Here is a 20509-nt window from a genome sequence, read left to right as displayed (position 1 = left end):
CAAGGGCATTGTACCTTGGTTGTGGGCACATTCCCAGCAGGAGGTGTGCAGGAGGCAGCTGATTGATGTTTCTCTCTCATGGATGTTTCTAACTCTCTATCCCTCTTCCCTTCCTCTCTGTAAAAAATACATATATATATTTTTAAAAGTAGCCAGGGGAAAAAAAAGACATGTTTTACACGAGGAGGTGGGGGGAAGGTTATTAGCAGGTGAGGAGTCAGCAGAGTTCGGAAGCGGTGTGAGGTGAAGCCAGCAGGTGACCATCTTCAAGTATGAAAAGAACACTGTCAACTTGGAATTCTACACCCAGTGAAGATAGAGCACAGAATGAAGGCAGGTACTTTTTCAGACTCATAACACCTGGAGGAGTTTTTCACCAGCAAGAAAGAAAGGGTAAAAAAAAAAATATTTTTTTAAATCCTTCAAGCAGAAGGAAAATGACAGCAGGTGGGACACAGCCATTCTAACAGGCACTCGCTGCTGTTTTAATTTGCAATTCCCTGATGACGTGGGACATACAGCATCTTTCATACGCTTATTTGCATCTCTCTATTATCTTTTTCTAAATGTATTGTTGATTTTAGAGAGGCAGGGAGAGGGAGAGAGAAATATCAATGATGAGAGAGAACCATAGATTGGCAGTCTCCTGCATGTCCCCCCGCCCAGCCCCCCCTCCCCACTGGGGATTGAGCCCCCAACCTGGGCATGTGCTCCAACCGTGACCTCCTGGTTCACAGGTCGACACTCAACCACTGAGCCACACCAGCCGGGCTGTAATGATCCTTTTAGAACATTTGTATCGCTTAGAGCCGTGGTCGGCAAACTGCGGCTCGCGAGCCACATGCGGCTCTTTGGCCCCTTGAGTGTGGCTCTTCCACAAAATACCACGGCCTGGGCGAGTCTACGTTGAAGAAGTGGCGTTAGAAGAAGTTTAAGTTTAAAAAAATTGGGCTCTCCAAGGAAATTTCAATCGTTGTACTGCTGATATTTGGCTCTGTGGACTAATGAGTTTGCCGACCACTGGCTTAGACTCATGCAGTAACTTCTTTAATCACCAGCATATTTTGCAATTAACAAATTAGCAACGATTCCTCTTTTACAAGTGAGGATGAATTCAGGTGCCAAAAGAAACGAACTCAATGTGTATCTAACTCACTATATATTAGTTACCCGGGGACACGGCGCGGATGAAGAGCTGCGAGGATTCTGAAAGGGTCCCCAGTGTGGACATTCAAAGAAAGTGGGGTGTCCTAAAGGGGCTGGTGCGAGGACCACGCTCGCCATGAAGCCGCACTCGCCCTTTGCAGCCCAACACGCATGGCGACAGGTGGAGCGACTACAAATAGCCTTGGCCTCCGAATGGAAAAAATGAGGAGCCGGGGCCAAGGCTTTCAAAGTGACTTAGTGACAGGAATGCAAGGGGCAGACCTGAGGATACAGGGGGGTGGTCACAGGCTCACGGGGGACCTGGGAGTGCGCAGGCCTCCCGTTCTCACGCCCGCCGCTCAGACGGGGACAGTACACACACCCCAAGTCCAAGGCCGAGCTGGGACCCAGCTTCACCTCTGAGTCCAGCTTCTCCTCAAACGCTCCCTCAGTCCCTGTCAATACACCACACTGAGCCACTTTTTTTCTTCATCCTCACCCGAGGATATGTTTCCATTGATGTTTAGAGAGAGTGGAAGGGAGAGGGAGAGAGAGAAACATCGATGTGAGGGAGACACATCGATTGGTTGCCTCCTGCACGTGCCCCAACCGGGGCTGGGGATCGAGCCTGCAACCCAGGTAACGTCCCCTTGACCGGAATCGAACCCAGGACCCTTCAGTCCGAGGGGCAATGCTCTAGCCACTGAGCCAAACCAGCCAGGGCTAAACTGAGCCACTTTGAACGGAACGTTTCCCGGGACAGTTGGGCTGTGTGGTCCCTCTGAACTTGGACGCTGGTGGAGAGTGAAGCCAGCTGAGTGCACCTGTCGGCTGGGTTGTTACCTGGAGGCCGAGGAGAGGGCCACGGGGGGAGAGGGGGGAGGGGAGGGAATTGAGGAGCTCTGGGCTTTCATCCCAGCTCCACTTGTCCCACCATTGAATACGTTTGGCATTTTGATTTCTTCATCTTTAAAATTGGGATATGAGCTGGCCTCACTGGGATGGTGACTGTGAGTAATTAACTGGGGAAATAGGCCATTTGCTGCCCCATAAATTGCTCTGTGGATGAGTCGAGAGGTAAACATGAGCTCGAGGCCTCTCTGCTTCGCCCTGCCCTTCATTCCATCATCCTAGGAGAAGGTGAGGCCACATGACCCCAAGATCGCTTCCATTCCGAAATCCATCCATTAGTCATTGCGACCCATGAGCATGAGACAGACCCCCCAGAGGGCTTGTTAAAATGCAGACGGGCCCGGCCCTGAGACTGGGCATTTCTAACCAGTTCCCAGATGGTCTCGCTGCTCTGGGGCTGGGAGGGGGTGGCGAGGGGGGGAGGAGGGTGGCAGGGGGGATCTCACCCCTGAGAACCGAGCTGTGGCAGCTGCGAAAACTTTGCGTTAGACCCCATAAATCACGTAGCCAGTCCTGGTCCTCGTGTAGGCTTTACAGATAAACTGTAGGTAATGAACAAGCGTCATTTTGGAAAGCCACCTTAAAAAGTACCAAGATCCTTTAAGCTGCTTCCACACCCAAAGAGACAGGCTTCTTTAGAAACTAGGAGCCCGCCGCCACAATGGGGGGGTGGGAACCCAGTCTCACCGCCCCCCTTTCGCTCCCTCCCTCTACTCCCATCTCCAGGCTCTAGCTGCAGTGAGTGAGTAAATATACTTTTACTGATTTCAGAGAGGAAGGGAGAGGGGGAGAGAGAGATAGAAACATCAATGAGAGAGAATCACTGATCGGCTGCCTCCTGCACGCCCCACACTGGGGATGGAGCCCGTAACCTGGGCATGTGCCCTGACTGGGAATTGAACCCTGACTTCCTGGTTCATAGGTCAACTCTCAACCACTGAGCCCCTCCGGCCGGGCTGGATGTCTGCATTTCCAAGATGAATGCCTCCATGGAGAAAGCAGTATGACTGCATAACGATACATATATCTGAGGGCAGAGAACTTCACCCTTGGAATCCTAGCATTCAAAGCCCCTCTGCCCAGCCTCTCTCTCAGACTGAGCTGCTCCATGGCCTTGGTTCTAAAAAAAAAAAAGGGATACTTTAGGGGCCCAACCTGAAGGTGTGGCCAAGTGAGACCAGCCACATGGGCGAGCTGGCTGGGAGCGGAGTCAAGGCCAGGGAGGCAAAATGAAGACATCCACTTCTTTTTTTAGGACGGGATTTCCTACACTGGCATACCTCTCGTTTTCCTTTCCGTCACAGCTAATAAAAGCACCCGGGTTTTATATAGTCCTACTAGTGACCCGGTGCACGGATTCGTGCACATTGAAATTAATTAGAAGGTGGCTGGCGGGGCAGGACTGAGCGAGAGAAGGCCGGACACACCCTGGAGCCAACCTCCCACTGTCCCTCCCCGGCCAGCTGCACCTGGAGTGGCCCCATGGATGGAAGGGCGTCTGCGGACTGAGCGGGGTCCCTCTGGCAGGTGGGGTCCCTCAGCCTGGCCTGCAGGGCCTAAGGAAGAATGTTGATCCATCCCCCGCCATCTGTGTGCCAACCAGCTCCTGCCCTGTCTCTCTCAGCTGAGCCAAGAGGAGAAGAGCAATATTTTGCATACAGCTTTTCAGGCGATGATTATCTCATCTGAACACGCTGCTGGACTTGAAACGAAAATTATAATTCTACATTTCCATGTGAAAGAGCCGCTAATGACTGGTTGTTCTGTTTTCAGAAACAAACATCAAAAATCTGGCTGTAACATTGACGAAGGGAAGGAAAAGAAGACAGATAAAATACAGCATGGCCCTCCCGATGTGGCTGAGTGGTTGAGCATCGACCAATGAACCAGGAGGTCAGGGTTCAATTCCCAGTCAGGGCACATGCCCGTGTTGCGGGCTTGATCCCCAGTGTGGGGCGTGAAGGAGGCAGCAATCAATGATTCTCTCTCATCATTGATGTTTCTATCACTCTCTCTTCCTTCCTCTCTGAAATCAATAAAAATATATATTTAAAAATATTAAAATAAAATAAATTACAGCATGAAGGACTTTCCCACCACCATCACCACCCACAGTCATTTATTTATCAGGAGACCAGAAAACGCATTCTCCCCACTGGGATGTGTCCAAAAAGTGCAAGGTGGCTGTTCATGGTTATGTAGGGACAATATCCGATGAGGTGAGCTCTCCTTACATACATGGACTATATGTAACATGTTACATGTTGGGGATATAAAGAGGCAAAACACGTAATTTCTTCCCAAAGCTTAAATTTTAGGTGGGGAGAGAAGATATTTACAAAAAAGGAACACACCACGAGGCGGCTAAATCAGGTGTATTGACACGAAGGAGGTAATTTTTTCTTTTAATATGTTTTTATTTATTTCAGAGAGGAAGGGAGGGAGAGAGAAACATCAATGATGAGAGAGAATCACTGATCGGCTGCCTCCTGCACGCCCCGCACTGGGGATCGAGCCCGAAACCTGGGCGTGTGCCCAGACCGGGAATCGAATGGTGACCTCCTGGTTCATAAGTTGATGCTTCACCACTGAGCCATGCCGGCTGCTGAGCTTTGCCTTTGATTCGTCTAACTAAATGGCCAATGCAGGTGTTAGTCTCACAACTAAGAAATGGGCTACATGCAGTTCTTCCTGGCTTACCAACCAGACAACAGCAGCTTCTTGAAAATCATAGGCTCCCCCCCTCCCCCCCCCCCCCGTGGGTTTCCTTTTACACATTAGCATTTCAAGGGTCGTGTGTGGATCGTGAACCAAGGGCATCTGTGCTTCCCCTCTTCCCGGAGTCTCTGCCAGAGGGAGCCTCCCTCCCCAGCTCTCGCACAGAAGGGCTGAGTGGCAGGCTGGGCCTGAGACCCGCAGGGACAGGAGGCACCCACTTCATCACCACCAAACCAGTATCACATGAAATGTTGAAGGGCATTCTTTAAGAAGAGGAAGGAGAAAAAGATAAAAAATATGAATAAAATGCCAATAAATACATATCAACAATTGAATGTAAAAATCAAAATAAAGATCTTATATACATACTAGAGGCCCAGTGCATGAATTCGTGCACAGATGGGGTCCCTTGGCCTGGCCGGCGATCAGGGCTATCTGATCGGGACCATTCTTTTTTTTCTAAAATATATTTTATTGATTTTTTACAGAGAGGAAGGGAGAGGGATAAAGAGCTAGAAACATTGATGAGAGAGAAACATCGATCAGCCGCCTCCTGCACACCCTCCACAGGGGATGTGCCCGCAACCAAGGTACATGCCCTTGGCTGGAATCGAACCTGGGACCCTTCAGTTCGCAGGCCAATGCTCTATCCACTGAGCCAAACCGGTTTCGGCTTGATCAGGACCATTCTGGGCCAGCAGGAGGCACCCAGTTGCGCCATCAGCTCCAGGCAGCGTGGCCATTTGTCTGCACACGTCCCTGATTATGGAAGGCATGGTGATGACATCCAAAGTCACCCTCTAAAGACTCTCCGTCAACTGTTGTCAGCATTTAATTATACTCACCTCGTTCTCATTCCCCAATCCAGCCTCTTTAGCGGCTCCCTCGGCGCATGGGAGAGTTCCCAGGGCAACCCCAGGAGGGGCCAGGACTCAGGACACCTCCCCCATCCTCTTCCTTAAGAGCCGCCCAGCTTCATTCTCAAGGGTGGGGAGCGTCGTGGGCACAAGGCAGGCAAGGCTGGACGGCTCTCCTTCGGCCCCCAAGGTCTGAGCCAGTTTTCCCAGGAGGCGTTGGGGTTCACAAGGGGGGCAGAGAATCACCCAGAAGGTCTCAAACTCTACCTGCAGGTCCCTTCCCCCCTCTGCCCTGGAGACAGAGTTCTCCCAGCCCCACCCCAGTTGCAAATCATGGGTCTAATTTGTTAGGAAAGAGCTTTATTCAGTTTAAATTTAGCAGGCGAGGCTATGGATAACCCTATCTCTGTTTCTGAGAAACAGCTGTTTACTATTCTAACCCTGCAGAGGCCTGGCAGCCACAGCTGCTCTGCCAGACACCCCTGCCTGAGCCCACAGCTGCCCGGCTTGGTGTTCAAGTTAGAAGGGGCACACGACTTAGGCCTCTGCAGGACCAAAAAGGGCAGTCCGGACCTATTTTTGATGATCCCGGGGGATTATTGAAAGGAAATTCCGTGAAGTCCATGTAGCTCTTTAAAAGTATTTGGTTCCGCCCGGCTCGTGTGGCTCAGTGGTTGAGCGTCGACCTACGAACCAGGAGATCACAGTTCTATTCTGGTCAGGGCACATGCCAGGGTTCCAGGCTCCATCCCCAGTAGGGGGGCGTGCAGGAGGCAGCCGATTCATGATTCTCTCTCATCGTTGATGTTTCTCTCTCTCTCGCCCTCTCCCTTCCTCTCTGACATCAATAAAAATATAAAGTATCTGGTTCCACTGCCTGCTTTCCTTGTCCCTGGTTCCATCCGTGCATTTCCCTCTGTACATTCATGCGTCTGGAACTGAACAGCAATGAAAGGAAAGCCGTCGTGCAAGGGTAAGGTGACCAGATTTTAACATTGGTAAAGCGGGACACCATTGACCCAGGGGGCGGGGGGTGGTTCTTGATTAAAAATTTGGTCTATATTGTAATCGCTTTTGGTTTTTTTAATAAAAGGAAATTCACTTCTTAGATCATCGTTGAATTTGCATCCTCTTTTCTTCTTTTTTAAATATATTTTATTGATTTTTTACAGAGAGGAAGCGAGAGGGACAGATAGTTAGAAACATCGATGAAAGAGCAACATCGATCAGCTGCCTCTTGCACACCTCCTCACTGGGGATGTGCCCACAACCAAGGTACATGCCCTTGACCGGAATCGAACCTGGGACCCTTCAGTCCGCAGGCCGACGCTCTATCCACTGAGCCAAACCGGTCTCGGCTGCATCCTCTTTTCTTACTCATTATGTTAAAAATCTAAAAAACATAATTTAAAATTATATTATAAATTATTATATACATATTGCTTAAAAACACAGTAAGTAGGTACATAATTACATGAACATATTTTATTGTTAGTTTGTAAATTAAATTAATTTGATTGTTATAAAGTAACTATATTTTAAAAATTATTTTAATTTTAATCCTATATTTCTTTCTAAATAATAACAATACTAACTTGTATTATTTTTCCTCTGAATTTGCCATAACGTAAGTCCTAAGTGTCACTTTCAAGGCCAGCGCTAGACTTTTTGCCACCACTATAAAATATAAATAATATGAGTAATGTCTGCTAAATTCAAGAAAATTTATGTATTTATGAAATAAATTACTTACCTAAATTATCTGAATAGCTGATTTGTAATGACATCACTTGTTTAACTAGCTTACTAGCACGCGGTACGATGTGTATCGTCTGAGAGACAGTTACAAAATGTTTTCGTCGTTGCCAATCCCAAAAAATGCCATTGTTCATTGAGTCCAAACAATGGTGGTCGAATTCTAACAACTGATCCACAATGCGAACTTTGATAAGCAGTTCTCGATAATCAGTTCTCAACAATTATTTGTTATTATTAAAGTTTAACATTATAAAATTAACAAAAATAATGTAAAACTCATATCCTGGCTAAATAGCCACTTGGCCGCCGAAAACCGTATATTCCCTTCCCGTTCTCCCGCCGTTCCCTAGCTTGTCGTGCATTCTTTCCAAAAATCGGGACTTTTTTAAAACGCCGCGGGACAAATTGTTAAAAATCGGGACTGTCCCGCCAAAAGCGGGACGTCTGGTCACCTTATGCAAGGGAGATGTTCCCGGCTGGGCGTTCCAGGTGAGCTGCAGGCTGGGCGGTCGGTGGAGCTCCTGCTAATCAGAGACCCCTTATTCTACTGTCATTTCCTCCGGGGGAACTGTGACGTGGCTCACAGCTCCCCTGGCACTGTGGCCAGATTGGTCCCCGAGCCCCCAGAAACTGCCTGGCCCACACGTTCTTTTTGAAACACTTGCTGCAGGCAAAGCCCTCTAATTAGACCCCCCGCCTCTAAGTCACATGCACGGGATGTGACGTCGGTGTTGGAGTGGGGGCGCTGGACAGTGGGGCAAAGGGTCACTGAATCTCCACGGTGACATTGTAGCCAAGCCGGGCCGCGTGACCCATAGCTAAAACGAGCCTCTGGGTGCCAGAGGGGATGGGAAGTGACGACAGGAGGTGCCTGAGCGGGAGATATTGTAACCTCAAATGACACCCATAGCCCGTACTATATACGCTGAATGGACTGGGGCCCGAGCACTCACAACAACAGGGCAGAGAGAGCCCACGAACCAGAAGGTTTTCCTTTCTCTTTTATTCTTTTTTTAAAAAAATACATTTTTTTTTTTATTGATTTCAGAGAGAAGGGAGAGGGAGAGAGATGGGAACATCAATGATGAGAAAGAATCATTGATCTGCCGCCTTCTGCACGCCCCACATTAGGGATCGAGCCCGCAACCTGGGCATGTGCCCTGACGGGGAATCAATCTGTGATGCTCAACCACTGACTTATGCAGGCTGAGCTCTTATATGTTATTTTTTTAAATTGATTTTTTACAGAGAGGAAGGAAAAGGGATAGAGAGCTAGAAACATCGATGAGAGAGAAACATCGATCAGCTGCCTCCTGCACACCCCCCACTGGGGATGTGCCCGCAACCAAGGTACATGCCCTTGACTGGAATCGAACCTGGGACCCTTCAGTCCGCAGGCCAATGCTCTATCCACTGAGCCAAACCGGTTAGGGCTCTTATATGTTATTTTTAAAGTCTATCCTTGAATTACTTTCAGATGTTTCCCTTCATATATTAATGATTGATACAACTTACTAATGATTAATATAATCAATAAATTAATAGAACCAATAATTATATGGGCATTCCCAAAATCTGAAAACTCTAACCCTGCCCTTTACATTTTTTCAATCACTAAAATTAAACTTAAAAAACAAATATGTGGAAAAGCTAATATCGCTGTAGATACTAAGGCAAACAAAATTTTCATATATTTTATTTGATTTGATGGAGAGCAGGGTAGCAGTGCATTGTGAATTCCAAAATGCAGCTAAAAATAACAACTCTGGTTGAGTAAGACTGCCGGAGATGTTCTAAGAACAGATGAAGAAACCTGATAGCAAATTCCTCTGCCGTTTGCAAATAGACTTGCGAGCTTGGTTGGAAAGTCTGGGTCTTCTGCTCAAGGGTGGAATAACATCTAAATTCCTTCCAATCCCGTCTCTGTGGATTAGTGGTTAGGGAAGTGGTCAGAATGGGTCCTATGAGTATAGTAACTCTGAATATTTCAAGATGATTGTAATGCTATATAAAGAAAAAAATCTTGGCGAATATATGGCTTCTCAAGAGGCTCAGCAATGTATTTGCCTTAGTGAAAGCAGTAAAGCATACTTTCTTAAGAAATATGGGCTAGCCCTAGCCGGTTTGGTTCAGTGGATAGAGCGTCGGCCTGCGGACTGAAGGGTTCCAGGTTCGATTCCGGTCAAGGGCATGTACCTTGGTTTCAGGCACATCCCCAGTGGGGGGTGTGCAGGAGGCAGCTGATCAATGTTTCTCTCTCATCGATGTTTCTAACTCTCTATCCTTCTCCCTTCCTCTCCGTAAAAAATCAATAAAATATATATTTTTAAAAAGTTAAAAAGAAAAGAAAAAGAAATATGGGCTATGACTGAGTCTGCAGGAAGCTGGGCATTCAGGGAAAGGTCTCTCAAGGATGTGCTTTTAGTAGAAAAGGCACCCAAATGGGATTAGAGGACCTGGGGCTCTGGTCCTATCTTTAAAAACAATTTTTTTTTTTTTTTTCAGAGAGGAAGGGAGAGGGAGAGAGAGAAACATCAATGATGAGAAAGAATCATGGATCGGCTGCCTCCTGCACGCCTCCCACTGGGGATGGAGCCTGCAATTCCCGCATGTGCCCTGACCGGGAATCAACCATGAGCTCCCAGTTCATAGGTCGACGCTCAACCACTGAGCAACCCTGGCCGAGCTAATGGGGTACATTTAAGAGAAAAGAAAGCTCAGTAGTGGCCTCCAACGAGCCAGGAGGCTGGACCGGGCGGTGGCACAGATACCTGCAATGAACGGCCCGGCTCCTGCATTAGCTTTGACTGCCTGACACGCGCTACTGGGCGGTCCGCTCACACAGGGGCACGCAGGGACCGGAACCTTCTGACGCCCACCGGGCGCAGAGGGCCAACCCCTGGGGAGGGTGGCAGCCGGAGCCGGAAGTTCGGGTCGGTGAAGGCGGGGCTTCGTTGCTAGGAGGCGGAGCCGTCCTTTGCATTTCGAGGAAGTTTGTCCCTTTTCTCTCGCCGTAGCGCCCGGAACCGGAAGCTGCCCTGAGGCGTGCGCTGGGTTTCCGGTCGAGAGCTGTCCTGGGCTCCATGTGGGAACTGCTGTGAGGAGTTTGCGATCCGAGTCCTGCCGAAATCGAGTTCCCGGTGAGTGGGAGCTGGGGGTTGGGGGACGGGGCACGCAGGGCACGGGGTCCGCGCGTTTGGGAGTCCGGGAGCCGGACGGAGGGGCCCTGGGGCTCCCAGGGGGCGGGCAGCTGCCTGTATGGGAGGCGTTTGCTACTCGCAGTCAGGCGGAGACAGCTTGGCTCACGGTGGGTGCGTTTCCTCGCCTGTGTCTCAGAAACCCGCCAGCGGGAGAGATGACGTCCTTAGCCCAGCAGCTCCAGCGCCTCGCCCTCCCTCAGACCGACCCCAGCCTCCTGTCCAGGGATGAAGTTGCCTCTTTGTTGTTTGACCCCAAGGAAGCGGCCACCATCGACAGGGACACCGCCTTTGCCATCGGTGAGCGTGGGCTTTCTGGATGTGGCTGTATTTCCTTCTTTTCTCTCCTGGCCTGCCCTCTCCTTGAGCGGTTCCTAACTTGTTGACCTCACGTTGTTAGGGAAAGAGAATGGCAACCATGTGCGAGGGCCTGAGACGAATGTAAGGACACAGATGCAGCCACAGGGGTAGGGAGGTCGTCTAATGCACAGAGAGGACGGACAGCCACAGGGGGGCCGATGCCGTGGCTGGGGTGGAGGAGCAGTCTTTCCAGAGGACTGAGTGCCTAGTTATTATCCTTCCTATAGAATAAAACCCTAATATGCAAATTGACCGAATGGGGGAAAGAGGAGTTGGGTCGCTATGATGTGCACTGGGGGGCAGACACTCAACGCAGGAGCATCTGCTCCCGGGTCCCAGAAGGAGGCAACTGTGGGGGCGTTGGGGGGGAGGAGGAGGTGGCTGGACATCTCCTGGCCCTGCTGGTCACCCCACAGATGGCCCTGATTGCTGGCCAGACCTAGGGACCCTACCCTGTATATTGGGAACAGTCTCTTAGATTTAAAAATTAAAACCTGGCAAGGCTACTCTAACACTGAAAGAACAGGATGATGCAGCGATGACATGCATGGACTCTGGCTTGCACAGTTTGTGGTCAGCCCTGATTCTGACACTTAGAACTGTGTGACAAAGCCAATTACTTCTCTCTGCTTCAGTTTTTCCACCCAAAAGGTAGGGGGAATGGCACTACTGCCTCAGAAGGATCATGTTATGTATTACTTTTTATAATCAGGGCAAAAAAATGTAGCTGCCCATAAAACAGCAAGATGCCTTTCATCTGTATGAAAAGTATGGTCACTGGTGCATGCAGCGTTGTGAATTGCGAGAGGGATGTCCAACTGCCGGTTTAGGCCCGACATCCCCCAAGGGGTCCTGGATTGCGAGAGGGCGCAGGCCGGGCTGAGGGCCCCTCCCACCCATGAATTTTGTGCACTGGGGCCTCTAGTAGCAGATATTAAACACACACACACAACACACACCATCTGCGAGGAAGTACTTCTTGTTCTCCTAGTTGGTGCAATACTATTTATTCTCTAGTTGAAAATGAGGAATCTATGCTTGGGACCATGTTACAGATTGTGCACACTAAAAGGATTCAGAGTTCTTTGAGGGGTGAGACGCGTCTCCTTGCAAAGGATCGTTAAAGGAACCGGCCTTTTCCCAGGGTGCACCGGCCTGGAGGAGCTGCTTGGCATCGATCCTGCCTTCGAGCAGTTTGAAGCCCCGTTGTTCAGCCAGTTCGCCAAGACCTTGGCGCGCAGCGTGCAGACCAAAGCCGTGAACAAGCAGCTGGATGAGAACATTTCGTTGTTCCTCATTCACTTGTCCCCCTACTTCCTGCTGAAGCCAGCACACAAGTGTCTGGAGTGGCTGATTCACAGGTAGGGAACGGAATTGCAGAAATAATCAGGGGCTGACAACTTTGATGTTTAAAAACATATTAAGTAATGACAACATGTACCCATTGAAAGCTGAAAAATTGGTCAGTGAGGGCCCAACGTGATGTCTGGAGATGCGGTGAGACGAGCCAGTCCTTCTGCCGTTAAACTCGTTTTTGTTGACAGTGAAACACAGCACAGGACTGCTAAGATCTTGAGGTCGAACCTCATTCGTTCTGAGCGCTCATGTCACTTGGTGTTACCATTTGTCACTGCGTGTTTGGGGCAGAGGGGACAACTAAACTTCCTTCTTGCTAAAGCAACAAAGTCAGTGGTTTGGGAAAAGGGGAATAGCAATCCTCTGAAATACCATAACTGGGAAAACCGTAATTTAACGTGTATTGGACATTTATACGCCAGGCCCCATGGTGAGGGAGCACTTGGCGTGCATTATCTCAATACAACGTCCCTATGGGGAGACACTTGTCCTCATTTTATAAAGGAGAAGCCTGAGGCATAGAGGGGTTACGTTGCCTAAGTCGCACATCTAGTAAGTTGGATACAAGTTTGTTTCCAAGGTCTGATACTTCATCCACTTCGGGAGTTTTCTCAGTAAGATTACCCAGTTTTATTTTCTCACTTATTAGCATCACATCACAGCTTGTGCGTCTTTGTTTATTCACCCATATATACATTTTAAGAAAAGAAACAGTTCTGTTTCATTCATTGGAGACATGGTGATAAAGTGACTTCCCTTCAGGAAGCAACTGAGTCATGGAGAAAACCTAATTTTATCTGGGGTCTTCTAATTATCAGAACATTAGACTCACCAGACAAAAAAGAATCAATTCTGTAATATTTCCCTGGGTCTTCTAGCATTCAGTTTCCCCCAAGTAGATCAATTAATGTAAGGAGCCCTTTTGCATTTGAGTCTACATTTATTTACTCATGTTACATTGAGTTCTATACAAGAAGGAGTAGGCTGCCCTTGGTTACTGTTTTGAAATAAATGCTACAATAAAGGCGTATGCGGTGTTTGGGGCTTGGAGAACTGCCTGCAGTAGTTGGGGAAGGCTTAGTGGGGAGAGGAATGCCTTGGCTAACATAAAGCCGCATACAAAACTAGGAAAAGGCACAGTGGTGTATTGCTCTAAGGGTACCGGTAGGGTGGAGACAGATGAAGAGGGGTCGCTGGCTGGGGGAATTAGGAAAAGCTTGGGAAAGAAGGCATTTGAGCTAGGGTTTGAAGGCTAGAAAGATTTAATGTATGTGACAGAATTCATCAATCTATCTCTTGTTACTGGGTTGGAGGGACCAATACAAAGTTTTGTGAAGTTCATGGACACATTCCGTAGGGTTTAATTTGATAATTTTGTTTTTGATGAGTATTTTGGTTTTAGAATGACGATAACGAGGGAAGCTGAGGCAGCTGTGGAAGGTGAACCCTGGAGCGCTGCTGCCTGGTGGGCCGGTTGCTTCTCTGTTGGTTTGACTGCAGTGAGCCCACGGTTATGTTAATGTTAAAATAGGTTAAAACAAAGTTGAGAGAAAGTGAATGGGATACAGGTTTAGTATTGATATTTTAAATATTACCGCATAGGAATGGGCAGAACCGTGTTGAGTACTTCAGTGCAAAATAGAGGGCTATGTTTAATGCTCTGTATCCTATAATTATGTGATTGCTTTTACTGGTATTCATTCTGAGGATTTTTAGCGCATTGACAATACAGTTTGGACATGTAAGGAAATACATGCTTGTAAGGTTTGTGTCAATTTGAATTGTTTGCTTTCTCCCCAGGTTCCACATCCATCTGTATAATCAAGACAGCCTCATAGCTTGTGTTCTCCCGTACCATGAGACAAGAATATTTGTGCGGGTTATACAGCTTCTAAAAATTAATAATCCGAAGCACAAATGGTTCTGGTTGTTGCCAGTTAAGGTATGATTGTTGAATGACACGTATCTGTGATCAGTACACATCCTGATTAAGATGTAGTTTGGAAAAAATAAAGTCATTAGTGCTTCTGAGGGTATTACCTCCATCACTTTTATTTCCTAACTTCCTGTTTAAACTATGATGGATAACAGCTGGGTTTTATTTATACCTGATACAGGCTGTGCAATTTACATAGAGGGTGGGGCAAAAGTCGGTTTACAGTTGTGAGTACAAGAAACAGCTTATTCTTCTGCTATTTATTAAATATTTTCCATATGAAGCCTCGGTTGGTGTGGTTCAGTTGATTTGAGTGTCATCCCGTACACCAAACGGTTGTAGGTTCAATTCCCATTCTGGGCACATACCCAGGTTGCTGGTTTGAATCCCCAGTCAGTACTCCCGATGGGAGGCAACCAATCGATGTTTCTCTCTCCCTCTTCCTTCCTATAAAAACATAGCCCGGTGAGGATTAAAAGTAACGGTCAGTCAGTGGCTGTTCTTTTTGTCTCTGACAGCAATCTGGAGTGCCCTTAGCTAAAGGAACTTTGATTACCCACTGCTACAAAGATCTTGGATTCATGGATTTCATTTGCAGTTTGGTAACAAAATCTGTGAAGGTGAGTAGTATATTGTCTCATGAATGTGTAATTCCATTAAAAGGTTGCTTGCTCTGAATGGAGAAAATGTTGGAGAAAGTACCTTTTGTAAAAGACCCTCCTGTTCAGGAGTGTGAGCAGTGGGTCAGTCTTTCATTATAAAAGATGTTTTTCTACAAAAATTACTCCTTGCCAAGTTCTAGTTATAATGATTGTTGAAACAGTTTAAAGAGACAGTCTAAAAATGTCAGGAAGATTGTTCAGTCAGCCTTGTCACTTTTACTTGAACCATTGAATCTGTGTATTTATTTAATGTTGCAGATGGTAAAAAATTAAAATGTCAGCCTGAAGGAGCTGAAGAGAGCTGTACAGGTTTTTATACTTTTATTAAACTTGGCCTTTCACTCCTTAAATGTGTTTTGTTTGTGCTTCTGTTCCAGGTTTTTGCTGAGTATCCTGGGAGTTCTGCTCAGTTGAGGGTTCTCTTAACTTTTTATGCTTCTACCATCGTGTCTGCCCTGGTGACTGCTGAGGACATATCGGACAATATAGTTGCTAAGCTATTTCCATATGTCCAAAAGGTCGGCCCTGCTCAAGTGTATAGCAGATTATTTTGTACTTGAAGAGATGTTCTTGCTTTTAAATTTTTAACTTGGACATAAACGTTCTAAAATAGTTTCAGATGGTTGATGAGATTTAACTTTTAGGTAAAAAGATGACTTTTTTTATGGTCTTAAAAACCAGAGTAGGCTCTAAATTAGGGCTTCTTAAAAAATAAATGCTGGATATTTGGCCTTGCGAGTGTCTCCCAGATATACATGTTCCGTCTTTTTTTTTTTTTTTTAGTGTAAAACAACATAAATTTATTCTTTCACAGTTCTGGAGGTTAGAAGTGTGACGTCAGGGTGTTGGCAGGGTTTGCTCCTGCTGGGAGCTCTGAAGGAGAATCGCAGGCCTCTCCCAGCTTCCAGCGTTACTGGCAGCCCTGGTGCTCCCTGCCTCGTGGTGGCATAACTCCACTTTCCGCCCATCCTCACGTGGTGGTCTTCCCGCCCATATCTCTTTTCTTAGTCATGTTACCTCACTGGGAAGAGAACAGGTTAGCGGATCTCGATGGCACAGGCTCTCGTTACTGTGTTTACACTGACTCCCGCTGCTCAGTGTTTCTGCCTCCCAGTTGCCTTGGGGCCGCCACCATCCCAGCCCCTGGAGGTACCGCTTTCACTTCCCACCTTGTCCCACCATCATTGTCTTCACTCAGACCCTGTTTCTGATTGAAGTCTCCCTCACAGGGGTGGGAATTTGCATATAAAGAAGAGCTCATTGGCTCCTAGCAGGATGTGTGGCGGGTGTTCGAGTGGGAGACCCTCTGAGATCCCTCCTCTCGTCCGAGAGACTTGTCTTCTCTGTGTCCACTCAGGAGAGGGCTCAGCTTCTTGATTTTTTCACTTCTGAGGAGTGTGCATTAGGTAGCATTAATCTGCAGCTTATGGCACTTCTAATTTGTCAAGGTAAATGACATTTTAAGTAGACTAAAATAATATATAGGTCATTATTTTTCCTTATATTTTAAAAAATATTTAGGGATTGAAATCATCTTTACCAGATTACAGAGCTGCAACGTATATGATAATATGTCAGATTTCTGTGAAAGTGACCATGGAAGAAACCATCGTCAATTCATTGGCCTCACAGATCATCAAAACATTGACGAAAACCCCCTCTTTGCTCAAGGAGGGACTGGGTTGCCTGATAGTGCTGCTGCAGAGGCAGAAGGCAGAGAGCCTGGGGAAAAAGTACGTACCCTTGAATTGAGAAATGATAATTAGATGTTATTTTGAATCTTTTTTTTTTTTTTTTAAGATAAATTGCTATTTATTGTGTAACTTGTAAAGTCAACACCTTATGTGCTTGCTCCTTCAAAGGCCATTTCCTCACTTGTGCAATGTTCCTGATCTTATTACAATATTGCATGGGATTTCTGAAACATACGACATCAGTCCTCTTCTGCGGTACATGCTTCCTCATCTGGTCATCTCCATCATTAATCATGTTACAGGTACGTGGCTTTACATTTTATGTATCAGAACGTGTTTTCTAATATTTAATTCTCTTAAAATAGGAGCCATGCCTTTGCTCATACCTTTTCTTTTTAAATAGATTTTTGTTAATTTCAGAGAGGCAGGGAGAGGGAGAGAGAGAAACATCAGTGATGAGAGGGAATCATTGATTGGCTGTCTCCTGCACACCCCCTGCTGGGGATGGAGCCTGCAACCCGGGCATGTGCTTTGACTGAAAATCGAACCGGGACCTCCTGGTTCATAGGTCAGTAGTCAACCACTGAGCCTTGCCGACCCGGCTAATTGTTTTATTTTATTATTATTAATTGTTAATCTCCTTCTCTGTCTAACTTATAAATTAAACTTTACCACAGACATGTATGTATAGGAAAAAACCACTGAATATATAGTGTTCAGTACCATCCAAGGTTTCAAGCATTCACTGGGGGTCTTCAGACGTATTCTCAAGGGAAGGTTTAATGAGATTTAGGTTCATGTCCCAACTACAACTACTTGTAATGAGATCTGAAGAAAGACTGTATTTTTTGGATTTTTGTTTCATTAAAGAGGTAGGCATGATCATCCTTCTTTTTAAAAATATAGAGAATTTCAGGTGAAGGATAAATGAGGGTAGTAATATATGCAGAAATGCTTTGAAAAATATAAATGACAAAATAGGTGAAAGACAATTTTGAAAATAGATTTTAAAAATGCCCCCAAAAAGTGAGTTTTAGTGTACATGTTTTAAAGTTATTCCTGTAGGAAAGTTTCTGCTCTTATGCAGAAACTAAGTGAATATAATAGTGTAAGCATGCAAAAATCGTTTCCCCAATCCATTTTAACTTGTCATATATATTAAGGAGAAGAAACTGAAGGGATGGATGGTCAAATCTACAGGAAACACTTGGAAGCTATACTTACACACATATCACTGAAGAACAACTTAGACCATTTGTTGGCTAGGTAAGTGGTTATTTCTAACATGCTTTTCATTTGTATTATCATAAGTATTTAGTCCAGTAATTGTGACAACAGAAAAAGTAATTTCTCTTGCTTATCTTTAGTGCTTATACCTGATCATGAAAAGTTAATAGTTAAGCTAAATTTGGGTTATAGCTTCATATAAATTGTACCTGTTTAGTTTCCTAAACATAAATGGACCAAAATGCCTGAAACAATTGGTATTCAGTAACTATCACCTAGAAGCTTCCTATTAAGGATTGGTATCAAGTGAAAGTTATTTCTTCCTTTTCTATAAAAATAGTTCAGTTTCCAATTTTCTTTTCTTGCTTAAAGAGCAGCTTGATACAGTGCAAAGAAAGTAGGCACAGCGATGAGATGCGAACTTGAATCCTGCCCCTATCTCTCCCAGGAGAGTAGGGTAGGCAGTTCTGGAGGCCAGGCTGCCCAGATCTAGGTTTGACCTTGTGTGACATGGGGCTGATGCCCACTGATGTGTCCTCTTCCTGCTCTTGCTCCCAGCATTGGCTTGTGAATGGAAGGGGAGCATGCACGTAAAGTAGTTGGGAGCGTGGGCTCTGGAATCAGACTGGGAGCTCATCTTTGGAAAGGCACAGTGGGGCTCACCAGGGCAGCGGCTGTGTCTGGTCTTGGTTGACATCAGGCAGGTTATACGACTTCCCAGCCCTAGTGTGGTATCTGTGAAATAAGTAGTTTTCTACCTGGAGGTGATGAGAGTTAGAGCTAATATTTCTAAACCACCTAGGACATGGTAGGTACTCAAACAATAACTCTCATGTCAGCTAATACTGGTTTTGTTTTGCAGCCTTCTTTTTGAAGAGTATATTTCATATAATTCACAGGAAGAAATCGATCCTAATAAAGCATCTTTGCTTAATGAACAGTTTCTTCCACTTATCAGACTTTTAGAAAGCAAGTAAGTTGTGTATCTTCATGCCTCCTGTTTTGTTAATGTGTGCCTCTTGATTCATTTTAATATGGTAAATGAATTGTACAGAGCCTGTCCTTTTTTTTCTCCTTCAGGAAGGGGCAGTATAGGATTTATATTTCAAATATTAGAGGATAATATTTTTATTGAGAGACTTTTTTGTTGTAGTAAATAAATCATAGGAACAAATTTGATCAATATCAATTGGTTTTACATATTGCAGCTGTTAAAGTTTTAGTCTCCATCTCAGTAATTTTAAAACCTTTTTATTTATGTCTTTGATACATACAGGGTACATTTGGTTAATAACCTTGTATAATTTTTTATATGAATTAACTCTTTGAATTTCTTCTCAGATATCCTAGAACATTAGATGTTGTCTTAGAGGAACACCTAAAGCAAATTACAGACCTAAAAAAACAGGAGCTTTTTCACCAGTTTATCTCTCTCTCTACAAGTGGAGGGAAATACCAGGTGAGTTTTCCTTCAGAGGAATTGAGACAGTTCGGGGTATACCTGTGAGTATTTGAAGAACTCAGAAGGAAATGTGCTATTTCACTCCTCTCTTTGGAGTGTTTTATGGAGAGATGACATTTTACAGTTTTGCCTAGTTATTGAGGTAAGGCTATGAGGCAGGGGTTGAATACCAGGAGAAAAGTACAGGACTTGAACTGAATGTGGAACTTATTTCAGGAAACGTAGTGTTTGGAGATTCTATACTTGATGCTAATTAGTAGTCACCAAAGGGTGGCCTCACTCAGGTTGTAGTGTCCTGACCTTTCCCCTCCGTCTGCACTTGCCATGCGGTGCAGTCATCCAGGGGGGCTAAGTCATTGATCAGAAAAAAGCAGGTGGACTTTTATTTCATGATCATGTTAGAACTTCAGAAGTTTTCTGGTGATTCAACCTAAATCTTTATACTAGAAGTTAAACATTTAAGCAGCTCTTACAATTAGCCTTGAAAATAAATATTATCAAGAGACATCATTGTTGGTTTTTCTCCTTCATAATTAGACTTTCATCTTTTATTTCCAAGTCTTAGCTTGGTATACAGATTTCTTTAGTCTAATAACGTAAGTGAAGTAGGTTGTTAGTAATTTGAGTGTTACTATTGTATCATTAAGAGGAATTGTATCTGTCTTCACTGGTCAGTTTTTTTAATTTTCATTAAGGTGTTAATATAATGACTTACCTCAGGTGTTTTTCACTTTGGAATCATATATATAAAGTATACAAAATTACTTCATTGACTTACTAAGTTAAGCCTACATATAGACATAAGCATACAGGAAATCAGAGCATTAACACATATATATATATTTTTTTAATATATTTTATTGATTTTTTACAGAGAGGAAGAGATAGGGATAGAGAGTTAGAAACATCGATGAGAGAGAAACATCGATCAGCTGCCTCCTGCACACCCCCTACTGGGAATGTGCCCGCAACCAAGGTACATGCCCTTGACCGGAATCGAACCTGGGACCCTTGAGTCCGCAGGCCGACGCTCTATCCACTGAGCCAAACTGGTTTCGGCAACACATATTTTTTCATCTGTTCTAAGCCATCCCATGTTCTGGAGACAAAGGTTTTGCTTTACTCTCTGGTTTCTGAAATTGGACAGTTGGTACTCAGTGTGTGGGGCAGTTTTGGGTGGTTTTCTCTGGTTTTTATTCTTGATCCTATGCTGCTCAGATTTAG

General features: G+C 45.5%; 1 protein-coding gene across 1 annotated transcript in view; it reads left to right on the top strand.

Annotated features, from left to right (window-relative positions):
- The first annotated feature begins 10471 nt into the window (after nucleotides 1-10471).
- Nucleotides 10472-20509, top strand: part of HEATR1 (HEAT repeat containing 1) — a 34416-nt gene continuing 24378 nt past the window's right edge. Inside the window, exons 1-11 of the mRNA XM_008149785.3 lie at nucleotides 10472-10531; nucleotides 10728-10888; nucleotides 12093-12309; nucleotides 14105-14246; nucleotides 14759-14860; nucleotides 15280-15420; nucleotides 16424-16635; nucleotides 16765-16898; nucleotides 17760-17862; nucleotides 18686-18796; nucleotides 19165-19282. Of these exons, the coding sequence (XP_008148007.2) occupies nucleotides 10747-10888; nucleotides 12093-12309; nucleotides 14105-14246; nucleotides 14759-14860; nucleotides 15280-15420; nucleotides 16424-16635; nucleotides 16765-16898; nucleotides 17760-17862; nucleotides 18686-18796; nucleotides 19165-19282 (1422 nt within the window). The 5' untranslated portion in view covers nucleotides 10472-10531; nucleotides 10728-10746. The remainder of the gene's footprint in view (nucleotides 10532-10727; nucleotides 10889-12092; nucleotides 12310-14104; nucleotides 14247-14758; nucleotides 14861-15279; nucleotides 15421-16423; nucleotides 16636-16764; nucleotides 16899-17759; nucleotides 17863-18685; nucleotides 18797-19164; nucleotides 19283-20509) is intronic.

The sequence above is a fragment of the Eptesicus fuscus genome, chromosome 24 (assembly GCF_027574615.1).
Source record: "Eptesicus fuscus isolate TK198812 chromosome 24, DD_ASM_mEF_20220401, whole genome shotgun sequence".
NCBI lineage: Eukaryota > Metazoa > Chordata > Mammalia > Chiroptera > Vespertilionidae > Eptesicus > Eptesicus fuscus.
The sequence above is the reverse complement of the archived record's forward strand: the minus strand, read 5'-3'. Positions and strand labels throughout refer to the sequence as shown.